This window comes from Eptatretus burgeri, chromosome 7 (genome assembly GCF_056783735.1).
Source record: "Eptatretus burgeri isolate ZD-2024b chromosome 7, Ebu_testis_v1, whole genome shotgun sequence".
Classification (NCBI taxonomy): Eukaryota; Metazoa; Chordata; class Myxini; order Myxiniformes; family Myxinidae; genus Eptatretus; species Eptatretus burgeri.
The window spans coordinates 85,847,073-85,870,731 of NC_140967.1; the positions used below are offsets into that span (position 1 = coordinate 85,847,073).

Below are 23,659 nucleotides of genomic sequence, written 5' to 3' on the forward strand. Positions count from 1 at the left end.
AAGCTCCACTGAGAAGAACCCAAAAGAGCAGTGCTTGCGACCAGCCACCTGCCTGACCAAGCTGACCGTACCTTTTTTGGTATAAATTGGACCTGGTCTGCACAGGAAGCCAAACTGTAGCCCAATCACAGGTAGGTCAAAGCCTCACCTGCCCCAACAGAGGCAACTAAACAATAAATAAATCAATAAATAAATAAATAAATAAATAAATAAACAAACAAACAAAATAAAATAAATGAAGGCTTCTTAAGTTTGCTTCTTGAAAAAAAAAAAAAAAATCAAACAACACATCTTCTGAACAAGTGCATAAGGAACCGCTTTTGTTACACTCCATCGCTTAATTATTATTACTTCGTATGCAGCCTGTGGCTGCTGGTTGCATCATTGCTGGGAGCCTGGCTGTGCCGTTGACGCAGTGCCCCCTGCTTCCAATAAGCTGGTACTCAATTTGCCGACCTCAGAAGTATGAGAGGCTGAGTCAACCCACCAGGTGTTATTGAACAGCATGACAGAGGCTGCAACCCCAGACCCTAATATCTTAAGCAGCCACCTTAACAGTTATGGCAACAACAAGATTGTTGCTTAACTATGAGAAATGAACATTTAAACCAATTATCATAAATATGTACTGTATTTTTAAATATAACAAGATAATGAGAATTTTCAACATTGCGGCACACCGTTTACGGTGTTCTGGAATGAAATGGTGAATTTTTGTTTTTCAATGCAATTGTGATTCTTCACTGCAATGATGATCATTGTATTTCATCAAAAAGTTACAATGGCTGGCCTTTTGAAACATGCTTTAACGTTTAAAGGGTCATAGGAAGCCATCCACATATCACACATGCACTGGGCAGGGAGGCGGGATGCAGTGATGGTGCATAAGTTGAAAAATATTTAAATTGAGGAATGGAGCGAATAAGAGAAAGGAAGGAGGATAAGGAAGTGTGGGGAGGAGGGAGAAGAAAAGGGAAAGGAGGTTGGGACACAGAAGTAAGTGCAAGGGAGGGTGGACCATCAAAACTGCGACCATTAAAAAAAAAAAATGACCGTTTTTACAGCCATTTTTCCCTGCTGTGCAGGGGTTAGGCTTTTTCTTGAGGCAATGTTTTATGGCCGGATGCCCTTCCTGACGCCAACCCTGGTCGCCTCTTACGACACACAGGGATATGGTATACCTATTCTAACCGGGGCATACACCGGGACCAGTACACTGGTACTCACTTCGCCGACCTCAGATGGATGACAGGCTGAGTCAACCCCCTGGTGTTAATTCAGCAGCCAACGGGGCTTGAACTCAGGACCCTGGGATCCCAAGCCGCCACCCTAACCACTAAGCCAACACCAGGCTTAAAACTGCGACCATTATGCGTGCATAATAAATAAATTGTCCACAAACAGCTGTGCAGCTCTTATTTAAGAAGTAATGCATTCATTTGTGTCGTCACAACAAAAGTCTGTGTCCTCCACCCCAAAATGCATGACATGGTCAGCTAAGCTTAGCATGGATAAGGGCGTTCAGGGAATGACAAGAGACAACAAAGTTGGTTCCTCGAGCAGATTCCATTAACTTGTCTTGCAGATCTGTGTGTGAGACTGCCAAGGTCTGCTAGCCAAGCAAACGAGAGCATTGTGTCCACAGGGAAAGCTCTCCAAGGAAACACGCCTTCCTGCACACCATCCACCCACGGCACATTGGCGAGACCCTTGTGTTAAAATGAAGAAATGTTACATTACCACCCTGTGGATATTTCATCGTTGGCAAGCGATTTTACGCAGTCATTGGAAACAATTGTTGTGCACCATTTAAACGCATGAAACTTTAGCTATTAGCAAAACTGAAATTTAATTAATTTGTTAATTGGCTTCAATGGTTATCTTCCCTTGAGAAAATAACTCCGACAAGTTTCTTTAGGAAGATCACCTGTTCAGTTTTAAAATGAGACAAGTGGTCTTGCCATTTTCCAACCCAAAATGAGGCTTAGCCAACATTTTCTCCAGCTTTTCCATGGAAGTTGGGAGTTTTGCCACTCGAGGGTCCACACAAAGAGAAACCATTCTCCGGGCGGCTTCATCCCCACTAAATTCCTATGGCAGCAACGCCGGCATCCCTTCATGCCAAAACCAGTTTGTCCAAGGGAAACAAGCTTTTAATGAGGAAGGAGATGGTGTGGTGGTGCACATGCATGTCCAAGAATGGTGGCCGATGCTGAAATAACATGGACATTCAAAGGCAATATCAACTGACCGTTTTGATTCGAGCAAACCGACTTTGTCAACATGGATGTGATTGTATTCTTCCAGAAATAAAATTCAAACTGTATTTCATTTACACATAGTGTTTTGCTTATTACTCGTTTGCATTGTAAATAAATAGCGCTACATATTATTAGCAACAACAAAATGCAAGAGCAAAGCCACTCTGAACACCAGGGAATAATAATAATAATAATAATAATAATAATAATAATAATAATAATAATAATAATAATAATAATAATCTAAAAACATGTAGAAGTACATTCAAAGTACACCGTCCCCATGCCAAATAAATAAATAACAAATTCTTCAGCACGCGACATCGCTGGGGCGCCTAAGGTGCCCCGCGATGCCGCCTTGCAGCACATGGAGACGGAATCGGGAGGGAGCGGTGTACAATAATTGATCTATTTATTAATTGCATAATTAAAATATATTAGTAATAATTGTAAAATAATTTATTCATCAATTGGCTGATATACTAAAACCACCACTGTTTCATCCAAATCTGTAACTTTGACGCTTAGTAACTTAACTAAGACCTAGAAGATGCAAAAATACTCCACAAACCCAAAATACCCAAAAGACTGAAAAGACCCCGAAGACCCCAAAATAGCCTGAAGACCCAGAAGACCCGAAAACACCCCAAAGACCCCAAAAAACTGAAAAGTCCCCAAGGACCCAAAAGACACTTAAAGACACTGAATACCCAAAAGCCCAAAAATACCCCAACAACCCTAACAAAACCCTTAAAGACCCTGAAAACTGAAAAGACCCAAAAGGCCCTGAAGATCTTTAAAGACACAAAACACACTGAAGACTCTTAAAGACACAAAAGACTCTGAAGACCCCAAAGACAGAAAAGATCCCGAAGACCCAAAAAACCAAAAAGACCCAAAAAACTCCAAGACTAAAAGGACCCAAGATACCCTAAAAACCAAAAAGACCCCAAAGAATGAAAATATGCCAAGACCCCAAAAAGACCCTGATGACCCAAAAGTCCCAAAATACTCCTAAGACCCAAAATACGTCAAAGACCCTAAAACACCCCAAAGACCGAAAAAAAACTTAAAAGTCCCTGAAGACCCAAGATGCCGAAGTCCCTAAGAGACCCTGAAGACCCAAAAAGACCCCGAAGACCCCAAAAAATCCTTAAAGACCCCGAAGATCCAAAAGACCCAAAAGGCCCTGAAGACCAATAAAGACCCCGAAGACCCTTGGTATTCCAAGGCTGGTGGTGCGGCAAAGGAGATTGACCATGTGCTCGTCATACCAAAACCACCACTGTTTGGCAGGTCACTGGAGGATGATCCAGAACTGCAGGGTCTACCGGAGTGCTCAGTTCCTCAACACCGACCACAGGCTTGTTGTAACAACTCTGAAGTTGCAGCTTAAATCTGGGAGAATGGTATCACCCCAGCCTCGGCTGGATGTGAGCAAGCTCAAAGATGACAGGGTAGCTGAGTAGTTTACAAACAGGCTGAGTGGGGATTTTGGGGGGTCTGGGTGCTTTGGGAAATCCTGAAGAGTTGTGGAGTGTGGGAAATCCTGAAGAGGGGCATTGTTGTCCCTCTCTGGGAAGGGAAGGGTGATCGCCAGGATTGCAACAACGAACGAGGGGTGATGTTGCTCTCAGTGCCGGGCAATGTCTTTGCTCAGATAATTCTTGATATGGTTCACTACCATCTCCTTGAGCTCCAGCGCCCAGAGCAGTCAGGCTTTACACCAAAGAGGTCAACGATTGACCGTATCATTGCTCTTTGGGTCCTCACCGAACACAGATGAGAGTTTCGGCAGGGGCTGCTTGCAGCATTTGTTGATCTCTGCAAAGCGTTCCATTCAGTGAATCGGGATTCCCTCTGAAGGATTTTTGGTTTTCGTGGGGTGCCAACAAAACCGATCAATCTGATGTCTGAACTATACTCTGGTACTGAGAGTGCTGTGAGATCTGGTGATACCATCATTGACATATTTTCATTTGTTACTCGAGTTTGTCAGGGGTGTGTACTGGCCCCACACTTTTGAGCACTTGTTTCGACTGGATTTTGGGGAGGTTGTCGGAAAGATTAAGCTGCGGTGCATCATTTGGGAATGTCAAGATCTCTGACCTTGATTACGCAAATGATGCAGTCATCTTTGCGGAGACTCTGAATATCCTTTTGGGGGCCCTCCAGGTGCTGAATGAGGAGTCTGAGTCGCTGGGATTATGGGTTTCCTGGGTCAAAATGAAGATCCAGGCTTTCAATGACATCTTGGATGCTGCTGCGTTGTCTGTACCCGTTTCTGGTGAGGATGTTGAGGTCATGGAGAGATTCACTTACATTGGCAGTGATATTCATGTCTCTGCTGGCTGTGAGCCAGAGGTCAATAGAAGTCTGAGTTGGGCCTGGGGAGTGGTGGATTCACTGGATCATGGGATGTGGTGCTGTGTCAGTACCTGTGCAGGAGAATGAAAGTCCGAGTTTTCAGGTCCTTGGTGCTTCCAGTCTTGCTCTAGGAATGTGAGACTTAGACTCTGACCAGGGATCTGAGACAGAGACCAATTCCTTTGTTGCATGGGTCTCTTCAGAGATCCTTTTCTATCTCTGGTCGGACTTTGTGTCTTACGAACGATTGCTGAGAGAGATTCAAATGAGATTTCTTACCTGAATATTCCTTGTGCATAAGCTGTAGCTGTATGGACGTGTGGCTCGTTTTCCTGACGCTGATCCTACTCAACAGATTCTCTCAGCAAGGGAGTCTCGTGAGTGGAGGAGGCCAATGGATTGACGACATGCCTCGTGGTTGCAGCAGGTTGATCAGCATCTCAAGGAGATGGGGATGGGCCAGGCATCTGCCTGGGGGAAAGCCATACAGAGGCCCTTGGAGTACCAGCGGAAAGTGGGCGCAGCGACGCGCTTCTCTGGCGTATACTCTGATACCTGACTTGAGCTGACGCTGCCTTTCCTTTCCCTCACACTGCCTCCCCTCCCTCCCCCCACCCTCATGCTGCTTACCCTCCCTTCGCACTGTCTCCCCACCCGCTGGCGCTGCCTCCCCACTCGCTTGCGCTGCCTCCCCACCCGCTTGTGCTGCCTCTGTCCCATCCTCACGCTTCCTCCTCCTCCCTTCCTCTCACGCTGCCCTGACCTCCCTTCCACTCACGCTGCCCTCCCCTCCCTTCCACTCATGCTGCCTTTCCCTCCCTTCCCCTCACGCTGCCTTCCCTTTGCCTCCCCTCACGCTATACTCCTGCCAAACCCCCTCCACCACCATACAATGCTCCGAAGGCTGAGGAGAGGAAGGGCTGTCAAAGAATGTGGGAATTGGCCAAAGGAAAGCCTTTTTATTGTTTGTTTTCGCAGACAGAACTGCTGCTCAGATCAATTAAGTTTGTATAAAGCAATGAATCGCCACATCATGGCAAGAGAGCCGAGAGGTACACATGCTCACGCTAAGCTGTCTTGCCTGGAATCTCGACGCAGCTATAAACTGTCATCCCAGTGTTTCACAGGCAGGGTGATTCATCAATGCGTATGCCATATCTCGGATAGACGTTAAACTGGGAATCACATCTGCCAGAATCTCCCCTCTCCTCTCCCCTCCACACTTTCCCCTCTCTTCCTTCTCCGCTCCCTCTCTCACCCCCATCCCTCTCCGCTCCCTCTCTCACCCCCATCCCTCCCTCTCCCACCCCAGACTACCATTCTGAAATTCTGACCTTGACAAAGTATTAATAGTTTTGTGTTTAGATTTACTGCCTTACCTTTAAATCCTGTACATTGGGTTTCCCCTTGTTGAGATACCAAAAGCACAAGTCTTCATCTTCAAGCGTAACTACGAGTGTGCACCTAGTCAAGTAATAAAGGGGGTAATAAAGCTTTCTTAATTGACTGCAAGTAACAGAGAGTATCAAAAGAAATAAGCGAACATGACGAGGCGTCTGTAAAGTGCGAAGTTCATTGCTGTGCTTTCGGCACGCCGCTGAGATCATGCTTCATGGAGTTAAATCCGGACAGCATTCCCTCCTCCATGCGATGGAATGCAATGCTCCCAGTTGACACGAGTCCCACAGAGCTCCCGCAGTCAAACAAGGGCCTGGCTTTGCTGACTTTGAGCCCGTGTTCCCTAATAGTCTAGTCCCTTTTCGTGCTGTAATCCGATGGTGCACGAGGGAATGGAGGAGCATGCACAAATAATACGGTTTTTTTTAGGAACGAACCACACACTCCATTTCGACAAGAAGTTAAATGAACTCTTTGGGATTTTTGTCAATTTTTTTGTGTCATTGGGGCAAGAAAAACATCAAGAACACAAAACCTGAGGATCAATAACACAGTGGTGTTGTTGAGCAAGTTGATCATTTTCTAACTGGTACTTGCATGTAGGTTCTCCGTGACATTTTATGATGCAAGTTTGTTCCAGTGCTATCAACATGAAATCTGTACATAACACGAGCCCAACCATTGCGTCTGTTTACAGCGTTATCACAGTTGTACAGAGGAAACACGTAACTGTCTGAATCTTACCTTGCGTATATATCCATAATTATGTTCCAAAAGGAGCACAAGCTAGAAACTGCGAGAAGTAAAACTACCCTTACTGGTGAAAAGAAAGAATATAATGCAATCGCACCAGTATGCTCAGAGGAACTCGATACAAAAGTTTGTTCGTTCCACTTATGCCCATCGTGGTTGTGAAATGCAACTTGCTCGTCATCCATGCCCAAAAATATCTATTGCAAATCCGCTCTCCATTTAAACCAAGCCTCGTTTCGAACCACTCCAATTAAAGATCCAAATCAGGGTGCATGAGAACAAAAATTAGCTCAAAAATAATGCACTACTGTAGTACTACTAACACAATGGCCCCAAATATACCCACATACTTGTGGGGTCACCGGGGAAAGGCTTTGGCCCGAGTATGTCACAAAGCGGCAGGCAAGGCCTGACCTTTGAGTGAAGGTGAAAGTAACCTGAAATTTGTTCAGGGTGGCGGCTATTACTCGCCTGATCTTCGCATATGACACCATGGGGTCTTTAACACCCCTCCCCCTCCCCCTCAGCTATAACGTACATCCGAGGGATGGTACACCACATGATGCTATGCACTGCCTGCGAAGCACCAATCCAACAGTTCATAGTTTGCTCAGGAATTAAACCTCGACTAGACAGGAAGTACAAAGGTAGTAAAGTGTGTTTACCTCTGCACCTAACTGTTTACCGTTCTTCTCCTTCTATTTCCTTTATAAGGGGTGAGATCCAATGGTACCAATATTCTGCCCTGCCTTGAACACGATACTCCTCCATTTCCCGCTGTCCTCAGTTCACTCTCTCCACTCTCCAACCACCGCACATTATTTATATCCCTCCTCACACAATCTTCTCTTCTCAACAAAGGTCTTGCTTTTTTCCTCCTGCCCTGCACCCTCAACATCATCCACTCTCTTTGCCATTCTCTCTTCCCCCATCAGCACCACTTGACCAGCCCACTTCAACCAGCTTTTCCCAATCTCTCTGTCAAGCTCATCTGCACACCAATCTCCTCCCTCAGCTCACCCATCCTTCAATCCACCATCTTCACTCCCGCAATCCTCCCGGCCCAGTTGTTCTCGCAGACCGACAACCTCTGTTGTTGAAACCACTTAGCTCGAAGTGACACATTACGCGGGGGAGATGCTGACAAAGCAAAGCAAACAGATACAGGGCCACGTCACCCTATATCAGAACATCAGTGACTTCGAGACAGCATAAACAGAGGTTTAAACCTCAGGGACTCATCTGCCTTCTAATGTCAAGCCCAGCATTCAGATTGTGCCCATTTTGGGTTAAAAACCGAGAAATGCATGCGCGTTCCAGAAATGGACGCAACATGGAATTTTGTCAGAGTTTTCTGTTCGTAAGAGGCATTTAGCAGGCATTAATTTTGTAGAACACATTTTTGTTTCCTCGGGAGGAAAAGCTCTGCTGAAACGGGCTTTGCAATACAGCGCATGTCGTGGCTCCGGCAAATCTTTGGAATGTGCTCAAGGAATATTGAACCTTGTGTGAACTGCTGGGGAAATCACAGGAACCCATCCCTATTTTTAACAAAACCTGCGGTGTAAATACCCTCCACCACCCCGCAATTTAACTTATGCTCAAGCTAATAGCTTACTTTAACATTTGCTGTCCATCTCTGAGATTTTTGACACATCTATACCCAGAAAGGCCTTGATCTCCTTTTAATCAGAAACTCCCTACCCAACGCCGTGGCCGTCCGTTTCCCTATCGCCACACTTTGGATGTTCACACTTTCACGTCTGTCGCTCTGCTCTTCCATGAGCTTCAATACCTGCACAAAAAAACATCGATGAAAGAGCAGCTCAAAAAAGTACAAAAGAAATAAACAAACAGATTCTTTACGAAGGAAGTACTGAATCAACAAATCTTTTTTTGTGACAAACAACCACTCCATCAACCCCTTGCCTCCCCCCCCCCCTTCTCATATCCATCCCTCTTTCACTTTACACCGGACAAGCTTGGCAAACCCTCGGGCATCATCAGCACTCATTGCGTGAGCAACCTTTCCTCCATGGCGGTAAATAGAATGGCAAGAACAATGCATTCCCACCCTGAAACAAAAGCTCTCAGCCGCAGGACACCTGTGCCCGGGCGGCGAAGCAATATTGTGAAACAAGCCTGGGAAATAAAAAGTGCATGACTCACCTTGTACAATGAGTTGTTGTTGCTGTTTTGTTTTTTTTTTCCTTCTGACATACAGACTCCTTGAAACATTTCAGAGGATGCAACACGAGGCATTTCAGACAATTCATAGAGATCAAATAGCTCTCCATGCAAGGCAAAACATTATCCGACCTTTGTGGTGATGTAAATGAGGCATCCGATTTCACTTTACTCCCTGGTACCCTTCATGTTATGGGATGTCAAAGAATAAACACTATGCTTGGAGAAGCTATGCATTTCGAGCGGGCTCATTTCTGTGAGTGGGAGGATGTCTTGCCGGGAGGATGTAAGTAGTGGGGTACTTCAGGGATCAGTACTCAAACCATTACTAGTCATTATTTACATCAATGATTTGGATAGTGGGGTAAAGAGTAAGCTTTCCAAATTTGCAGATGACACAAAGCTTGGAGGCAAGGTGGATAGCAGAGGGGGTGGTGATCAGATTCAGGAAAGTATTGATACGTGTAGGAGACATCTCAATGTAATTAAGTCGGGAGACTTTGATCTTAAGTGTTACGTGTCACCACAAGGGGGGAGGGGGGGCCAGTATGTGATTGCCCCCGTGGAACCTATTCCTACATTTTTGCATTTACAAGCGAGCCAAACGTGCCGAGCAGGCAGAAGCCCCGTCTCCAAGGGTGATGGCAGGTGGTCATGCCCCTGAGACTGATTATTGATGGGCGTGACGTCAGAAAGAGGCAGGTGATCAGAGAGGACAGGGAAGCAGCTCGTAGCAAGGAGGAACGCATGAGTGCAGAGTGAGGAGCACACGCGGTCGAGAGAGAACGTAGCTGGGAGATGGCCTGTAAGAACAGGGCTTTACAGCTGGCTTTCCTTTGACGCATGAAGAAGACGGCACAATTATCGTATTTGTGCCGAGGCGATTTGGCTCATGTGGTGAAGCGAACTGGCCATCGACTCTTGGCTGATCATATGAGACGAGCCTCGAAGCCTCGTGTACGTCACTGAAGGGGACGGCGCCATTCTAAGCTGCACGGGGTCTCTGAGCCTTGGTGTTGAATACCGTTCATTAATTGCCTGACGTACGTTTGTCCCACTGCGAGAGAGCGACTTGGCGCCATTTTGCGTGCGTCTACACGTGTAAATTGAAGTGCTTCAATTCCACGTCTCATAAAGACCATCTCTGGACCAAGCTAAGTGCCAGAACAAAGGGAGGATTTGCTTTTATTTTATTTCCCTTTGTCTGTATTTAATCCTGTGTGTAGAGGCGTCTTGACTTTAGGATTTATTTACTTCATGTTATTGTCATTAATGAAAATCGACAAATATTTACAAAGGACAATGATTCAAAAGGTAAATACCGCGGTTATTTTAAGTTGCTGTGTCCATGTATTTGTTGTGGGTTTCGAGTATAAACCCCCCCTGTGCATCCATCTGTGCCTCCGTCGCTCCGTCGTTGCGCCCCACCCCTTCCGCACCCGTTATAATCTCCGAGGATCAACGTGTCCGCCGCCTATGAAGGAAAAAAAAAAAAAACGCTCGACCATCCAGGCTGTCTGTGTTAACCGCCTTTACCACAAATTGGGTCGGGGGGGATTAACCTGGACCGCCAGCTCCACGACAATATATATATCCATAGTCGTACAGGTCTTGGTACACAAAGATGTTTATTAGCAAGCAACCTAGCTTTCTTTTTCCTGATAGTGTACGTTAAGTATGGCAAAGTTAATGGCTTTCCAAAAAGATTGCACGGGTTTATTCGATTCTAAGGTAAGCAAGTCCTGACAAAAGTGTAGAGAAATAGGAGATACCAGAAGATTGGGAAAAAAAGCCATTATCGTAGACGTAGATAGGAACGTGAAAATTGGTGTGGAAAAAGCAATTACTACATGTTCCAAGCAAAGTATCTTTGAGAATTTTGCTAAAAAGGATCAGACCAAGAAAAACGAACAAGAGAGAGATAGAGATAGAGATAGAGATAGAGATAGAGATAGAGATAGAGATAGAGATAGAGATAGAGATAGAGATAGAGATAGAGATAGAGATAGAGATAGAGATAGAGATAGAGATAGAGATAGAGATAGAGATAGAGATAGAGATAGAGATAGAGATAGAGATAGAGATAGAGATAGAGATAGAGATAGAGATAGAGATAGAGATAGAGATAGAGATAGAGATAGAGATAGAGATAGAGATAGAGATAGAGATAGAGATAGAGATAGAGAGATAGAGATAGAGATAGAGATAGAGATAGAGATAGAGATAGAGATAGAGATAGAGATAGAGATAGAGATAGAGATAGAGATAGAGATAGAGAGAGAGAGAGAGAGAGATAAGGAGGAGAGAGAGAGAGAGAGAGAGAGATATATATATATATATATATATATATATATATATATATATATATATATATATATATATATATATATATATATATATATATATCGGCCGGTTTTTTTAAAAAAAGGAAGATAGACTGTTCACCAGAATTTCACTCTGACAGTTTTTTTTTTTTATAAAAAGAGTGCAAGCACACAAAACCCTTATTCATTGCTTTTATATAGATATGACTAACGCTTTTGACTCAATTTAAAGAGGTACCAGGCGTAGTGGCGTGCGCCTGTAATCCGGCTACTCGGAGGCTTGGGTTGGAGGATCACTTGAGGACGGGAGCTCTGCGCTGGGCCGCGCTATGAGAGGGTGTAGGGCAGCCCAGAATCATGGCGAAACCCAATCCTTATCCCTGTGTCGTAAGAGGCGACCAGGGTTGCGTCAGGAAGGGCATCCGGTGTAAAACCTATGCCAAATCAGAATGTGGATAATAACGGATGATCCGCTGTGGCGACCCCTAACGGGAGCAGCCGAAAGAAGAACAACAACTCAATTTAAAGAGGTCTGCAGAGAGTAGTGAAATAGTAATACTGGACTGAAGAAGCTGTAGAAAGGGGTATGTGATAGCATTGTGTATGAGGAAAAGCTTTGAGAGTGATTAGAAACAAAAACAGGAGTAAGACTCGAACGGCAGTCGGTGGAGCACATACCCCAACCAGGTTGAACAGTTTACGTTTTGCATCCCACTGATAGGCTAGATCTGCATCCCGACATGAACCAAAATCTCATCGGCTTGTTCTTGTTACATATCCAACTCTTCAACCAAGTGTTGTTATAACTCGTCCACAACTTTTTGAGATATCGTGCTATACATAGTTTTAGCCTTATCTCTCAATGGTGAATAAGCAAATATATATATTTTTTAACTCTCATCTCTGGATCCAGATCTGTATCTTCACCCAAATGGAATAAATTTGTCCTCGTCACACACCCAACCTGTTCACCGAGTTTTGTCCGAATCCGTCCATAACTTTTTGAGATATCCTGCTCACAGGCAAACATACAGACAGGGATGCGATGTCTCACTGGAATTGTTTAACGTATTTATCAATGAGATTACGTGTGAGGTAATGGAGTGGGTACATGAAGGTGCAACAGTTGAAGAAGAAACTGTGCAAGATCTGGATTTTGATGATATCGTTTTGTTGACGACAGAAATCCTTACTGCATTGGTACTGAAGATTGGAAGAAATAACCCAATCTTTTCGTTGAGAAATCAGCAAACAAATAAAATTACCCCCGTGCGGGAGTGACGGTCATCTCTGCCAGAAAATATACAGCCTCCTGAAGGTAGGGCAGTTTTTGCAAACTTTGAAGTCACGTGACGCGAAAACGAAAGCGAATATCGAAAATCCGGCCTGACCAAATTTAGATAGTGTCCCATAGATTCATATGCCACAATCAAATTCAAGATTGCTTGAGAAATGTAGGAGGGGATAGATTTTGAAAATCGTCATTTTCGCATTTTTTGCCAACTTTGAAGTCACGTGACGCGAAAACGAAAGCGAATATCGAAAATCCAGCCTGACCAAATTTAGATATTGTCCCATAGATTCATATGCCACAATAAAATTCAAGATCACTTGAGAAATGGCGGAGGAGATAGAATTTGAAAATCGTCATTTTTGCAACGGACGGACGGACAGATCGAAGGACATCTACACCCACATTATTAGGTCATGCTCGAAGAAATGACCTAAAAAGGATATTAAATAATGTTAGTGAACGGAAAAGAACAAATGCCCCACATCACAAGCTCAAATGAGCTAAGATCCTTGTCCTCTTAATGATGACGTCATAAAAACGAATATGACGTCATTGTGATGTATCAGGTTTGCGATAAATTATCTGTGCTAATGCCCGGCTTGATTCCCGCAAACAAAATTCAAACAGCTTGCCAAGATTCGGAGATAATGGTATCGGCGATTTCCATTAGCGGCGATATAATGACGTTAACTTTTTTCTCAGAAGAATTTCCAAAATCGGAGATGGTTACTGTCTGCGCGTAGGCTTTCTGCATATACATGGCAAGTTTCACGAAGATCCGATGAAAACTCTGGGTTGTGAAACAAAAACTGTCAAAAAATAGGAATGACGTCATAAAAATTGATATGACGTCAAAGTGATGCATCATATGTGCGGAAATTCATCTCTGCTAATGCCCTGTTGGATTCCCGCAAACAGAATTCAAAAAGCTTGCCGAGTTTCAGAGATAATTTTTCAGGCGATTTCCATTAGCTGAGATATTTTGACGTCATAACTTTTTTCTCGGAGGAATTTTCAAAATCGGAGATGGTTACTGTCTGCGCGGGGTATTTTTACATATACATACCAAGTTTCAGGATGTTTCGATGAAAACTGGAGGCTGTGAAACAAAAAAAGTCCACAAGAACAACAACGTGAGTAAGACTTAGAGATCCTCCACGAGGATCTAAAAATAAGGATGATTTAAAACAAGCAAATGAGTTTAAATATATTGGGCCAGATGCAGGCCCCTGAAGTACCGGCGGAAAGTGGACGCAGCGACGCGCTGCTCCGGCACATGCTCCCATACCTAACCAGGGTCCTTTCTAACATCTGATGAAAAAACAGCAAAAGACAGAACAAGGAGAAAGAGCAGGAGCTGCGGCAGACTTTCGAAATCTGAAATCGCTTTTACGGAATTCGAGAGACGTACAAGAAAAAATAAAAATGAAGATGCTCAACGAAATAGTTACATCGATTTGATTATGGATCAACTATACGGATCACTCATACAAGTACAGAGGAGCGAGAATACGAGATTCCTTTGAAATGCGATTGTTGAGAAACATGCTAAAACATAAAATAGGACGATTTGAAAAGAAATGAAGCGATCACAGAAAGATGAACAAATCCCAGAAAAGGCGAGAATAATTAAATCTACACCGACATGGATTGAACTTATTGAAATAATGGAGGAGGAATGACAAGTGAAAAAAATAATATACCAAAGCAGGATGAGGAATAGGAGGCCAGTGGGTAGAAGAAGAACCGGATGAAAGCAAAGGGTGTTGAAGGATCTAATGGAATCTGGAATCAATATGGGAGAAGCACGACATGTCATCCAAAATAGGAAAGGCGAGAAAGCTGTGCTTCAGTCCTTATGCTGCATAACAGTGGAAAGATAAAGAACAGCACGGCAAGGAAAAGAATCCTTCGACCTCACATCCGATGTTGCTACTTATTTGAACGACCTCAAACAAAATCACGACGACAGACATGATGTGACATTTCCTCAAGTTTTAAAATAAATATTTCCGATTATCTTTTGCTATCGCAGGCCATCTTTTGTTCACGTTGTGGCACATTAGCGTGCTCCGTCATTATATCACGGATATAACGCACGATACTTTGACCTGGTAACTTCTGGTCGTAAATATTTGTTCGCAATAAATTTGAATTCACTTTTTTTGAAAGGGTACAATGCTCGATATATTTAAATATCCTTTGCATTATCACTGCATTCTACGATCACATTAGTATTAGTGGTATAATCGCAGTTATGATAATCATTCGTATTCAGTGTTCTCTTTTCATGAGTTTATACTCATGTTGGGAAAAGATGGGCAGGTTCTGCAACTGCATTTTATTCAGCAAACAAGAAAATAAAGAATCTAACTTGTCATTTGAATCATAACATATAAAGCCATACATTTTACCATTCTCAGTTTGTGAATGCAGAAAACCTTCAAACCGTTTATCCTGTTGCTCATTGTATCATCTTTTGTAACGAACCTCCCCGAGAAATGTCATCACTAACCCGAGACGTATCCCATCTTACCCTCAACAGACTGCTATGTCACTCACACGAACAACACACAAAATTGAAACGCTGTATTCAAAGAAAACACCCAAATATTTGTCACCGACATTAATGAGATAAACAGAATATCTCACATACTCACACTCTTGTGCGCAGCCTTGAGGCTACTGGTTGCATCATTGGGTGGGGGACGTGGCTATGTCGCTGATGCAGTGCCCCTATGACCAGTACACTGGTACTCATTTCGCCGACCTCGGAGAATCGACAGGCTGAGTCAACCCCACCTGGTGTTAATTCAGCAGCCGACAAGGCTGAAACTCAGGACCCCAGGATCCCAAGCCAGCCACCCAAACCACAAAGCCAATGCCAGGCTTCATATTTCACATGAAGGGAGGAGCTGATTAATTATATATCAAATATCCTCAGATTTACAGAATCATTTACATTATATGGCCACAAACCAGTGGATGGCCTCATTCTTTACAGAACTGTGCAGGCCACAGGGCATTCCTAAAGTCCTCCAAATGAGATACTCACAACAGTTCAAGAAATGGCAACATTATATTCTTCAATACCAATATTTAAGTACAGTGCATATCATTTAGTAGGTATAACCAGAGTTGGTGTCAAAGCCACCCAATGCTCGCCTGTTTATACATTTATTGTTTTTAAAAGACGAGTCTAATAATTAATATTTTTTTTATAAAGAATTGCAGTGAAGTATAATTACAAAGCAATATATGTATTCGTATATTGTAATCAGGAACAAGAGCGCAAGTGAGCACAATATACGCCCTAACAAGAAGGTATATACAGAATTGTGCTACTACGTGGAAAACAGCATCCTGGTTGCCATGGCAACCACTTTAGATGATGAACGTATGTCACCACACACCGTCTCCACAGTCTGTACCTATGTACCAAATATGAAACGTGAAAGTTGAAAACTTTGGGAGTTAGTGTGTGGACAGGAACGGACGGACAGACAGACAGACAGACAGACGGACGGACGGACGACCGGTATCACATAATACGCCCCGATATATATATATATATATATATATATATATATATATATATATATATATATATATATATATATATATATATATATATATATATATATATATATATATATATATATATATATATATATATATATAAATATGGCGTATAAAAAATAGTGTGGTAGATAAAAACATTAGAAAGGAAACTAGAGGGGAGCACTCGGGAGAATGCAAAACCTCCGCCGCCAATACTGCTGGGTCACTCAAGTGAACCTTATATCTTATTCATTAAATATGATGTCAACAGTGCTGACAGAGTTATAGTTCTTTTCTCCAACATTTTTTTTTTTTGGGGGGGGGGGGGGTTGGAAATCACTTAAACCATGTAGAAATACAAAAAAAAAATTCTCGAACAATTTTTTTCTGGGGGGGGGGGGACCAAGTCCAAAATCTAATGGCATGATCCTTGGACCATACCTAACCCCCCCCCCCCACCAAGTTTCGTCGAAATCCGTTGAGTTTTTCCGTAATACAAAAAATTTAACATTTTCACTCTCACGCTCACGCTCACACTCATGCCAGGGGTATCGCTATAGCTCTCTGTTCTTCGAACAGGCGAGCTAAAAATTATTAGCTAATCATATATACTTATACAGGTAAGTCTCGTTATGTGTTTTGTGGTTGCGATCCTGAAAATGGCCGCACATATCGAATACAGTACTTATGAACCGCAGATTAAGGTGAACTGCAAAACTGAATTTTTACCATAGGTCAAATTTTGGTGGAAATATGTTAACCACATAACTCTGAATCGACAGATCGAGACCTTAGTGCAGGTTGAAAAACAGAAATTGGCTCACTTTGACTATTGCGAGTATCTCATTAATGGATCTTTGACTTGAGTCAATTAGGGCAAGAATTTAGAAAAATAATTCCCAGTGACAACTAACTCACCGACTTCCCACGAAAGACACCGTGGACTCATTAACGTACACCAGCTTATGCAAGCAGACTGATCGAAAACAAAACATCCATCCGAAGGACGGCACACTCTACAACGCAACGGCCTGCCTATGAAGCACCAGTCTGGCAGGATACAAGTCAGGTCAAGAATGGAACCAAGCCTGAACAGATGAAAGGAAAGTACACTACCTCCTGTACCATCCTATAACACATAAAAGGTGTATGTACATGTATATATACAGTATATACTGTATATAATGTGATGATAATTACTATTATGAGTACTTATTCCCATCTGCAGTCTTATCTTATCCACAATTCCATAAATAGGAGTATTTCCAAGGTGTCCATACACCTACATCTACTTCCTGAGATCCTTTAACCATTTGAATAGTCATGATTCTGGTGCACAGCTTAAAAACCAAAATAAAAGCAAAGACTCTTTCATCACAAGAGAAAATAAAGCTGCATTGTCAGATGTCATATACAATCAGATGTCAGTGTAACCAGTCAAAAGTAACCATTTCACTTTAACCAGGCGAGTCCATTTCACAATCATCCATTACAGTCAAAGGTGGTTTCATTGCTGGAAGCCTTATGCGGTGTTAGCCATGGGTCATGAAATAGCAGCAAGGAGGCACTCAGCACAATGAGCAGCTTCAAGAAAGTACAGGTTGAAACGTGGTGAACCCAAGAATGAGCTAATCCCCATGAGCCGTGGTCAGCGAGCCCTCCCACCTGCTTCTTGCTGCAGTAAATCTGCCACTTCTTCTCGGCTGGTAGTGCAAACATGGCCTCCTGGTGTTTTTCAGGCAAGTCCAGTTCATCCTGTGGGTTTCGTGTAAAAACAGTGGTGTTCACAGATACGATCAAGGTCAGCGAGGCCCATCCCTCCCAGGTGAGAAATTTTAGCAAAAAATAATGCCCAATGTCATTAGCAACAATGAGATAAAAACAGTTTCATGACATTCAAGGTAAAAAGAAGAATAATTCTGTAATGTTTCGAGAAAACATTTACCTTTTGCCGAGATCACCATGGGAAGGGTGGGAGAGGTGGGCAAGGATATATATATATTTAATTATATATATATATATATATATATATATATATATATAATTAAATATATATGTAAATATATATAAAAATATATATAAAAATATATATATAATATAATATAATATATATAAAAAATATATACACATAAAATATATATATATATATATAATATATATTTATAAAAAATAAAATGTGTATGTATAAAAATGTATATATTACAATAAACTAGCATTGCCAAGAAAAAAAAATGTTGAAGTAATCTCTGCAATATTTTAACTTAATCATTAAAACAAAATCAGTACAAAGCATGTTGTACCATGTACCACTGAGACCCTCAAAATACTGGACCATTCATCATTGGCAAGATAGATGGCAAATATTGCGATGGTCATCTCTGGAGGTTCTGACATAGTAAAGCAAACACAAAGTACACGTAATTGGATATGTAGACGAGGATATGGGTGCACCGAGGTTGAATGGAGGTGAAAGTGGGACCCTAATAGTTAGTCATGGTCCCAGTCCGAGTAACCCAATCCTTGGAAAAAGAAAAAATTCCTTTTCTTCGTCACCGTGGTTGAGACGAGGCTCACACCTGAGAACGTCAGTAGTCGGTGTTGTCTCTTGCGACGATGAAGAAAAAAGACAGACATCAGTAACGGAAGTCCATGGAGTAGCTGACAAACATGATCGAGAGCCAATGAAGACACAGGACTTGCTGCATCAGGAATGGAAACCTGTTCAGCACAAGAGTGCCTGCTCTGGAAAGGGGAAGCGTTGGTCAATATAAACATACAGGATTGGTGGCTTAAGGTAATCTCCGAAGAGGCTGTGTTCTGGAATGCTTTTCCTTTGGCCAGGAATACTCAGTGATCCGTCAAAACCGGGAGTGCACTTTAAAAGGTGATGAAATGGACTGACTCGCAAAAATTTCAAAAATGCCTTTGCAAATAGTTCATTAGAATATGAAAAACAATTATGAAGACATGATGTTCTTCTTCTTCTAACAGCCACTTATTTGGCCGGAGGAAGCTCGGCCAAAGTTTTTCACGAACCGGCTGGCCAGGCCTGATGTTCGACTCAGGTTAGAGTAGAAATTTGTAATTAGTTCAGAGTGCCGGCAATAGCTCGACTACTCTTCGCAAAGGATGCCATGAGATCTTTAACGTAACACCAACGAATGCTGACAGACGGGACGCCTGTTTAACATCCATCCAAGGGATGGCACACATTGATGGAACACTGCCTGTGAAACACCAGGATGACAGTTTATAGCTGGGTTGGGATTCAAACCCAGGCTAGACAGCTGAGAGGTGAGCGTGCGTACCTCCAGGGCCTGAGCAATTCTGCGAGCCCCTAACATCAATCACACTGTTTGACAAAAAAATAACCAAAATATTGAAGAAATTCCCGGAGTTACAAAAAGAAAACACATATATGATAGGGAGCATCATGATGCCATCAATACCAAAGGGCATATCCAAAGTTCAAAAACTTTTTGTGGGACAGTAAAGGAGTAGATTCGAAATATCACAGATTTACCAACGCATGCACGCATGTTTTACTCAACAGTCATTCACACTTCTGAGTTAAATTTTAAACCATTCATACAACACTCAACATGCCGCGCTCGTATTTATTCTACAAGAAGCAAAATAAAATAAAAAGTTAATCAATTATAATTATATAATTATAAAAGGGCGACAGGATTTCTCAGTTGTGAGAGTGAGCCATGGCGAGCAGTCTAATCTCGTTACGGTCTCCGTTGGTGTTGGATTTGACTAGAAACTGCTGTTCTGACCAGATGCCAGCTCGTGGTGATATATTTTGGAGGCATGCAGTCATTCACACAGGAACATAGAGTTGGCTGTCACATCTGCATTGAGTTCGTGGATGATCCTGAGTGTTGGTACCCGAGCCAAATTCTCTGCATTGGATTAGCTACATGAGTATTGCATGCAGTAGATGAGTCGAGGGTAAGCACTTCGGTGTGGACATGACACAGGGAATACGGAACAAAAAACGTGTCCTCTAATGGTAAGATATATTTATATATATTGTTGTGGTTGACGAAATTCGCAAACCACCATTCAGGTCCCTTAGGTGAGATATCTCTGTAAGTATATGTGTAGTTAGGCCCAAACCCGTTGTTTAGAGAGAATAAATGTCATTCGTTCGGGCTGCGACCCCTCAAGATAGCCGTTTTTCTTTTACTATCTTTATTTTGGACCAGCCGCCATTACTACCATTACTACCACCACCAACCACGTCTCAACAGCCATCACACAACAACCACCAACCGCAACGCCGCTTCACAACAACAGCCACGACCTTTACCGTCACAACTCGCCCTCGCAACCATCGCATCACCGCCATTCCCGCGCCGCTTGTGGGCACCGATACTGGACTCGTGCAGGGCGCGCACCGAGCAGTGGGTGCAAAAACACGAGCCTTTCCGAAGAAATCGGATCAAAAACTATTCACGCCCACTTCTGTTCCGTCCTATCGGCGAGCGTGGGGCGATTTGGCCCCGCCTCCAGGTGCGTCGGAGTATAATCGCGATATGCAGATTCGTGGATCAAAAAGCATTCACGCCCACTTTTCCTCTGTCCAATGGGGAGCCAGCCAGAGGTGAAGGGTCGGAGGTAAAGGGTCGAAGGTGAAGGAGCGAGGCCCCGGGGGCTATAAAGGGCCGTGTTCGCTCGCCAAGAAGGCAGTTAAGTTGAGTTGAGTTGAGTTGGGACGAGTCGAGTCGGGAAGAGTCAGTCAAGAGAAGAGTCGGAGAAAGCAGTTGGACGGAGCTGTGGAGAGTGGGAGAGTTGGAGAGGTGGCGGCGGCGGCGAAGGCAGTCGAGAGGGCGCTCGTGTCAGAGTCAGGGAGCTGCGGAGAGGGGAGGCCGGTAACGCGACCGAGGTCGCGGTGGAGACGCTCGTCGCTGGACCCGAGCTAGCGAGATGTCCTCATCCCCCCGAGCATCAACAACCCCCTCCTGTTTCCCCCCGCGCTGAGATAGTGCGAGAAGGGGGCCCCGTTCCCACCCCATTCCAGACACTGTCCGCGAGGCCCGCGGAGTCGGGGCGCCACCGCCATTTTGCGGCTCATCACCAGACGGGTAGGCTCGACGCGGTCTCGGCCCCAGGCCCGTCTGCCCCCTCATAGTGGAGGGTGGTCCCTTTTTCTTTTGCTTTGAGTATATGTGTTGTCGGCGCCGTCTGTGAAGTAAAACTGTATAAGTGTTGCCGTGTGCTCGGTAGTCGGTGGTAGATCTGCATTGTGTTTCACTTTTACATTTGCTTTTTGTGCATTATTGTGTGTTTCTTCTTTTACATTTGCTTTTGGTGTATAATTGTATATGTGTGCTATCCGTGTGCCATCGCGAAATAAATGTGCTTTATGTTGAACTGTTTTTCCCGTTTCGCTTCGTCTTTTCCTTTATTGAATCTCCATCTTACTTCACGTAAAGGGTTGGTCGTGGGCTAAAACGCCCGATAATTAATCGAACCGTCGGGGTTGACGATAACACCGCTCGGTTATCCCGATAGTACGGAACGGGTCGCTTAAAGTGGCCCGTGTCCGAAGTCGACCTGCGACGAGGTGCGATCGCCCGGTCTACCCTCCGTGTGGGTACTTAGGTAGGTCGAATTTGGCGAGCAACCCTATCCACGCGGGGGGCCAATTGGCACGATCGTGGTGAGGCCGAAAGGCCCACCCGTGACTAGTTCCCGGCGTTAGTCCGAGAGGGTCACGACGGGATTGTCTGTCCGGTGGGCGACGTGCCGCGATTCGAGTTACGTGGCCGTTCGCATGCCGGCGGGCGCGAATCCGCAACAATATTATATATATATATATATATATATATATATATATATATATATATATATACATACAGTACATGTGGAGTGTGACAAGTACTCCCGCAATCCCCAATGGACACAGTCCTACCACTGTTATGGTGAGCATCACTCACCATAACACTCAGGAGGTGTGTCTGTGTGTGCGTGCATATGTATATTAGATAAATAATAGGATATCTCAAAAAGTGCATAACTTTTTGAGATATCCTGCTCACAGACAGACGTCAGAGACAAACAGACAAGGGTGACAACACAACCTCCATCCACCTTCGTTGGCAGAGATAATAAATGGTTGTAGATCAGATCAGACAGTAAAACTTTGCAGTGGATTTTGGAGCGTCAGCTTCGACAATCTTCCATACGGCGTGCATAATGCTGTCAGGTGAACAACGTGCGCATGATGCTGGAATGTGCGTACGTTCATGGTTCAGAAGGATATCTGTAAATTTAGCTACCTCTAATGGTGCTCATCTTCCTTGGAGGTTATAAAGACGATTAATTTGAGCCGATCTTCCGGAATCATTGCCAATGCGTGCATGATGAAACAAAAAGTGTGCCTTTGATGTCTGCCGTGCCACACCTGCAGAAAGCGCAACAACATGCTCTCGGCGTGGAGCAAAATTGACCGGTTGAACACGGTCATTGTAGGTTTGGGGCGCAGCAGCACTTCTCAACCGAGGCTAACCACCCACACGCACAAATATATTTTCTAAAGCAACAAACGTGTACCTCTTAAAATACACCCCAACAAAGGACACTTATGCAACGGCACGGTATGCGGACGAACAACTGAGCCTCTTTTTCGATCCTTTTGGATTTTTTAAAAAAAAAAATTTATTCCCAACATTTCATGCAAAATTGTGGCGTCCGTTTATTTTTTTTTTTTTAACCAAAACAGACCAAAATAGTCTCATCCTTGTTTCTGTTCCCTCATTGTTATTTTAAACTGGGCAACATGAAGTAAGCCTGTAACATGTGAAAAGTTATCATGAGAGAGTGGTTGGTAATATTTGTATTCTGTTTCGAACCATCCCTTTTACTCCTCTCCGTATGTTCACTCAATGCCCAAATGCAGCTGCTGCGGCAAATAGGAACAAACTATAGCACCTAGTAATGAGAAAAAAATATTTATATTACCTTTTACTGCAGGAAAGTCAAATGGAGGAAGAAATCATAATCATAATCATCATAATCATCATCATCATCATCATCCTATTTAGAACATCGGCGCTCTGCTGACAAGGATTGTACTGGGTAGTTCGTCATCGCCTTCCCAGCATTCAATCATTGAGGGAATATGGAAACTGACGACGTTTCATTGGCGAGGAGGCACAAATCTGGACGAGTGCACGAGTCGCCATTCTGATACAGCATACACGACTGGCTGACTTCCCAGCAAGATGTTACTCATTTTGTCGACCTCAAAGGATGACAAGCTGAGTCAACTAACCTGGTGTTATTTTGGGGCTTGAACTCGAACTTAAGATCTTACGCCAACTAACCTTAACCATTAAGATAGGTTGCCGGCGAAAACTCACCTACTCTTCACGAAAGACAAAGTGGGATCATCAATTTCCACAAATGGACGGACGGTACACACAATGACGTATCGATCTGGATGTGAAGCACCAGGATGACAGTTTATGGCTGGGTTGAGATTCAAACCCAGGTTACCTCAA

General features: G+C 43.5%; 1 protein-coding gene across 6 annotated transcripts in view; it reads right to left on the reverse strand.

Annotated features, from left to right (window-relative positions):
* LOC147023669 (disheveled-associated activator of morphogenesis 2-like) overlaps positions 1-23,659 on the reverse strand; it is a 232,218-nt gene that overhangs the window by 122,929 nt on the left and 85,630 nt on the right. For all 6 annotated transcript variants that reach the window (XM_085889357.1, XM_085889361.1, XM_085889360.1 and 3 more), the window contains exon 3: positions 17,811-17,900. In XM_085889357.1, coding sequence (XP_085745483.1) covers positions 17,811-17,900 — 90 coding nt within the window. The remainder of the gene's footprint in view (positions 1-17,810; positions 17,901-23,659) is intronic.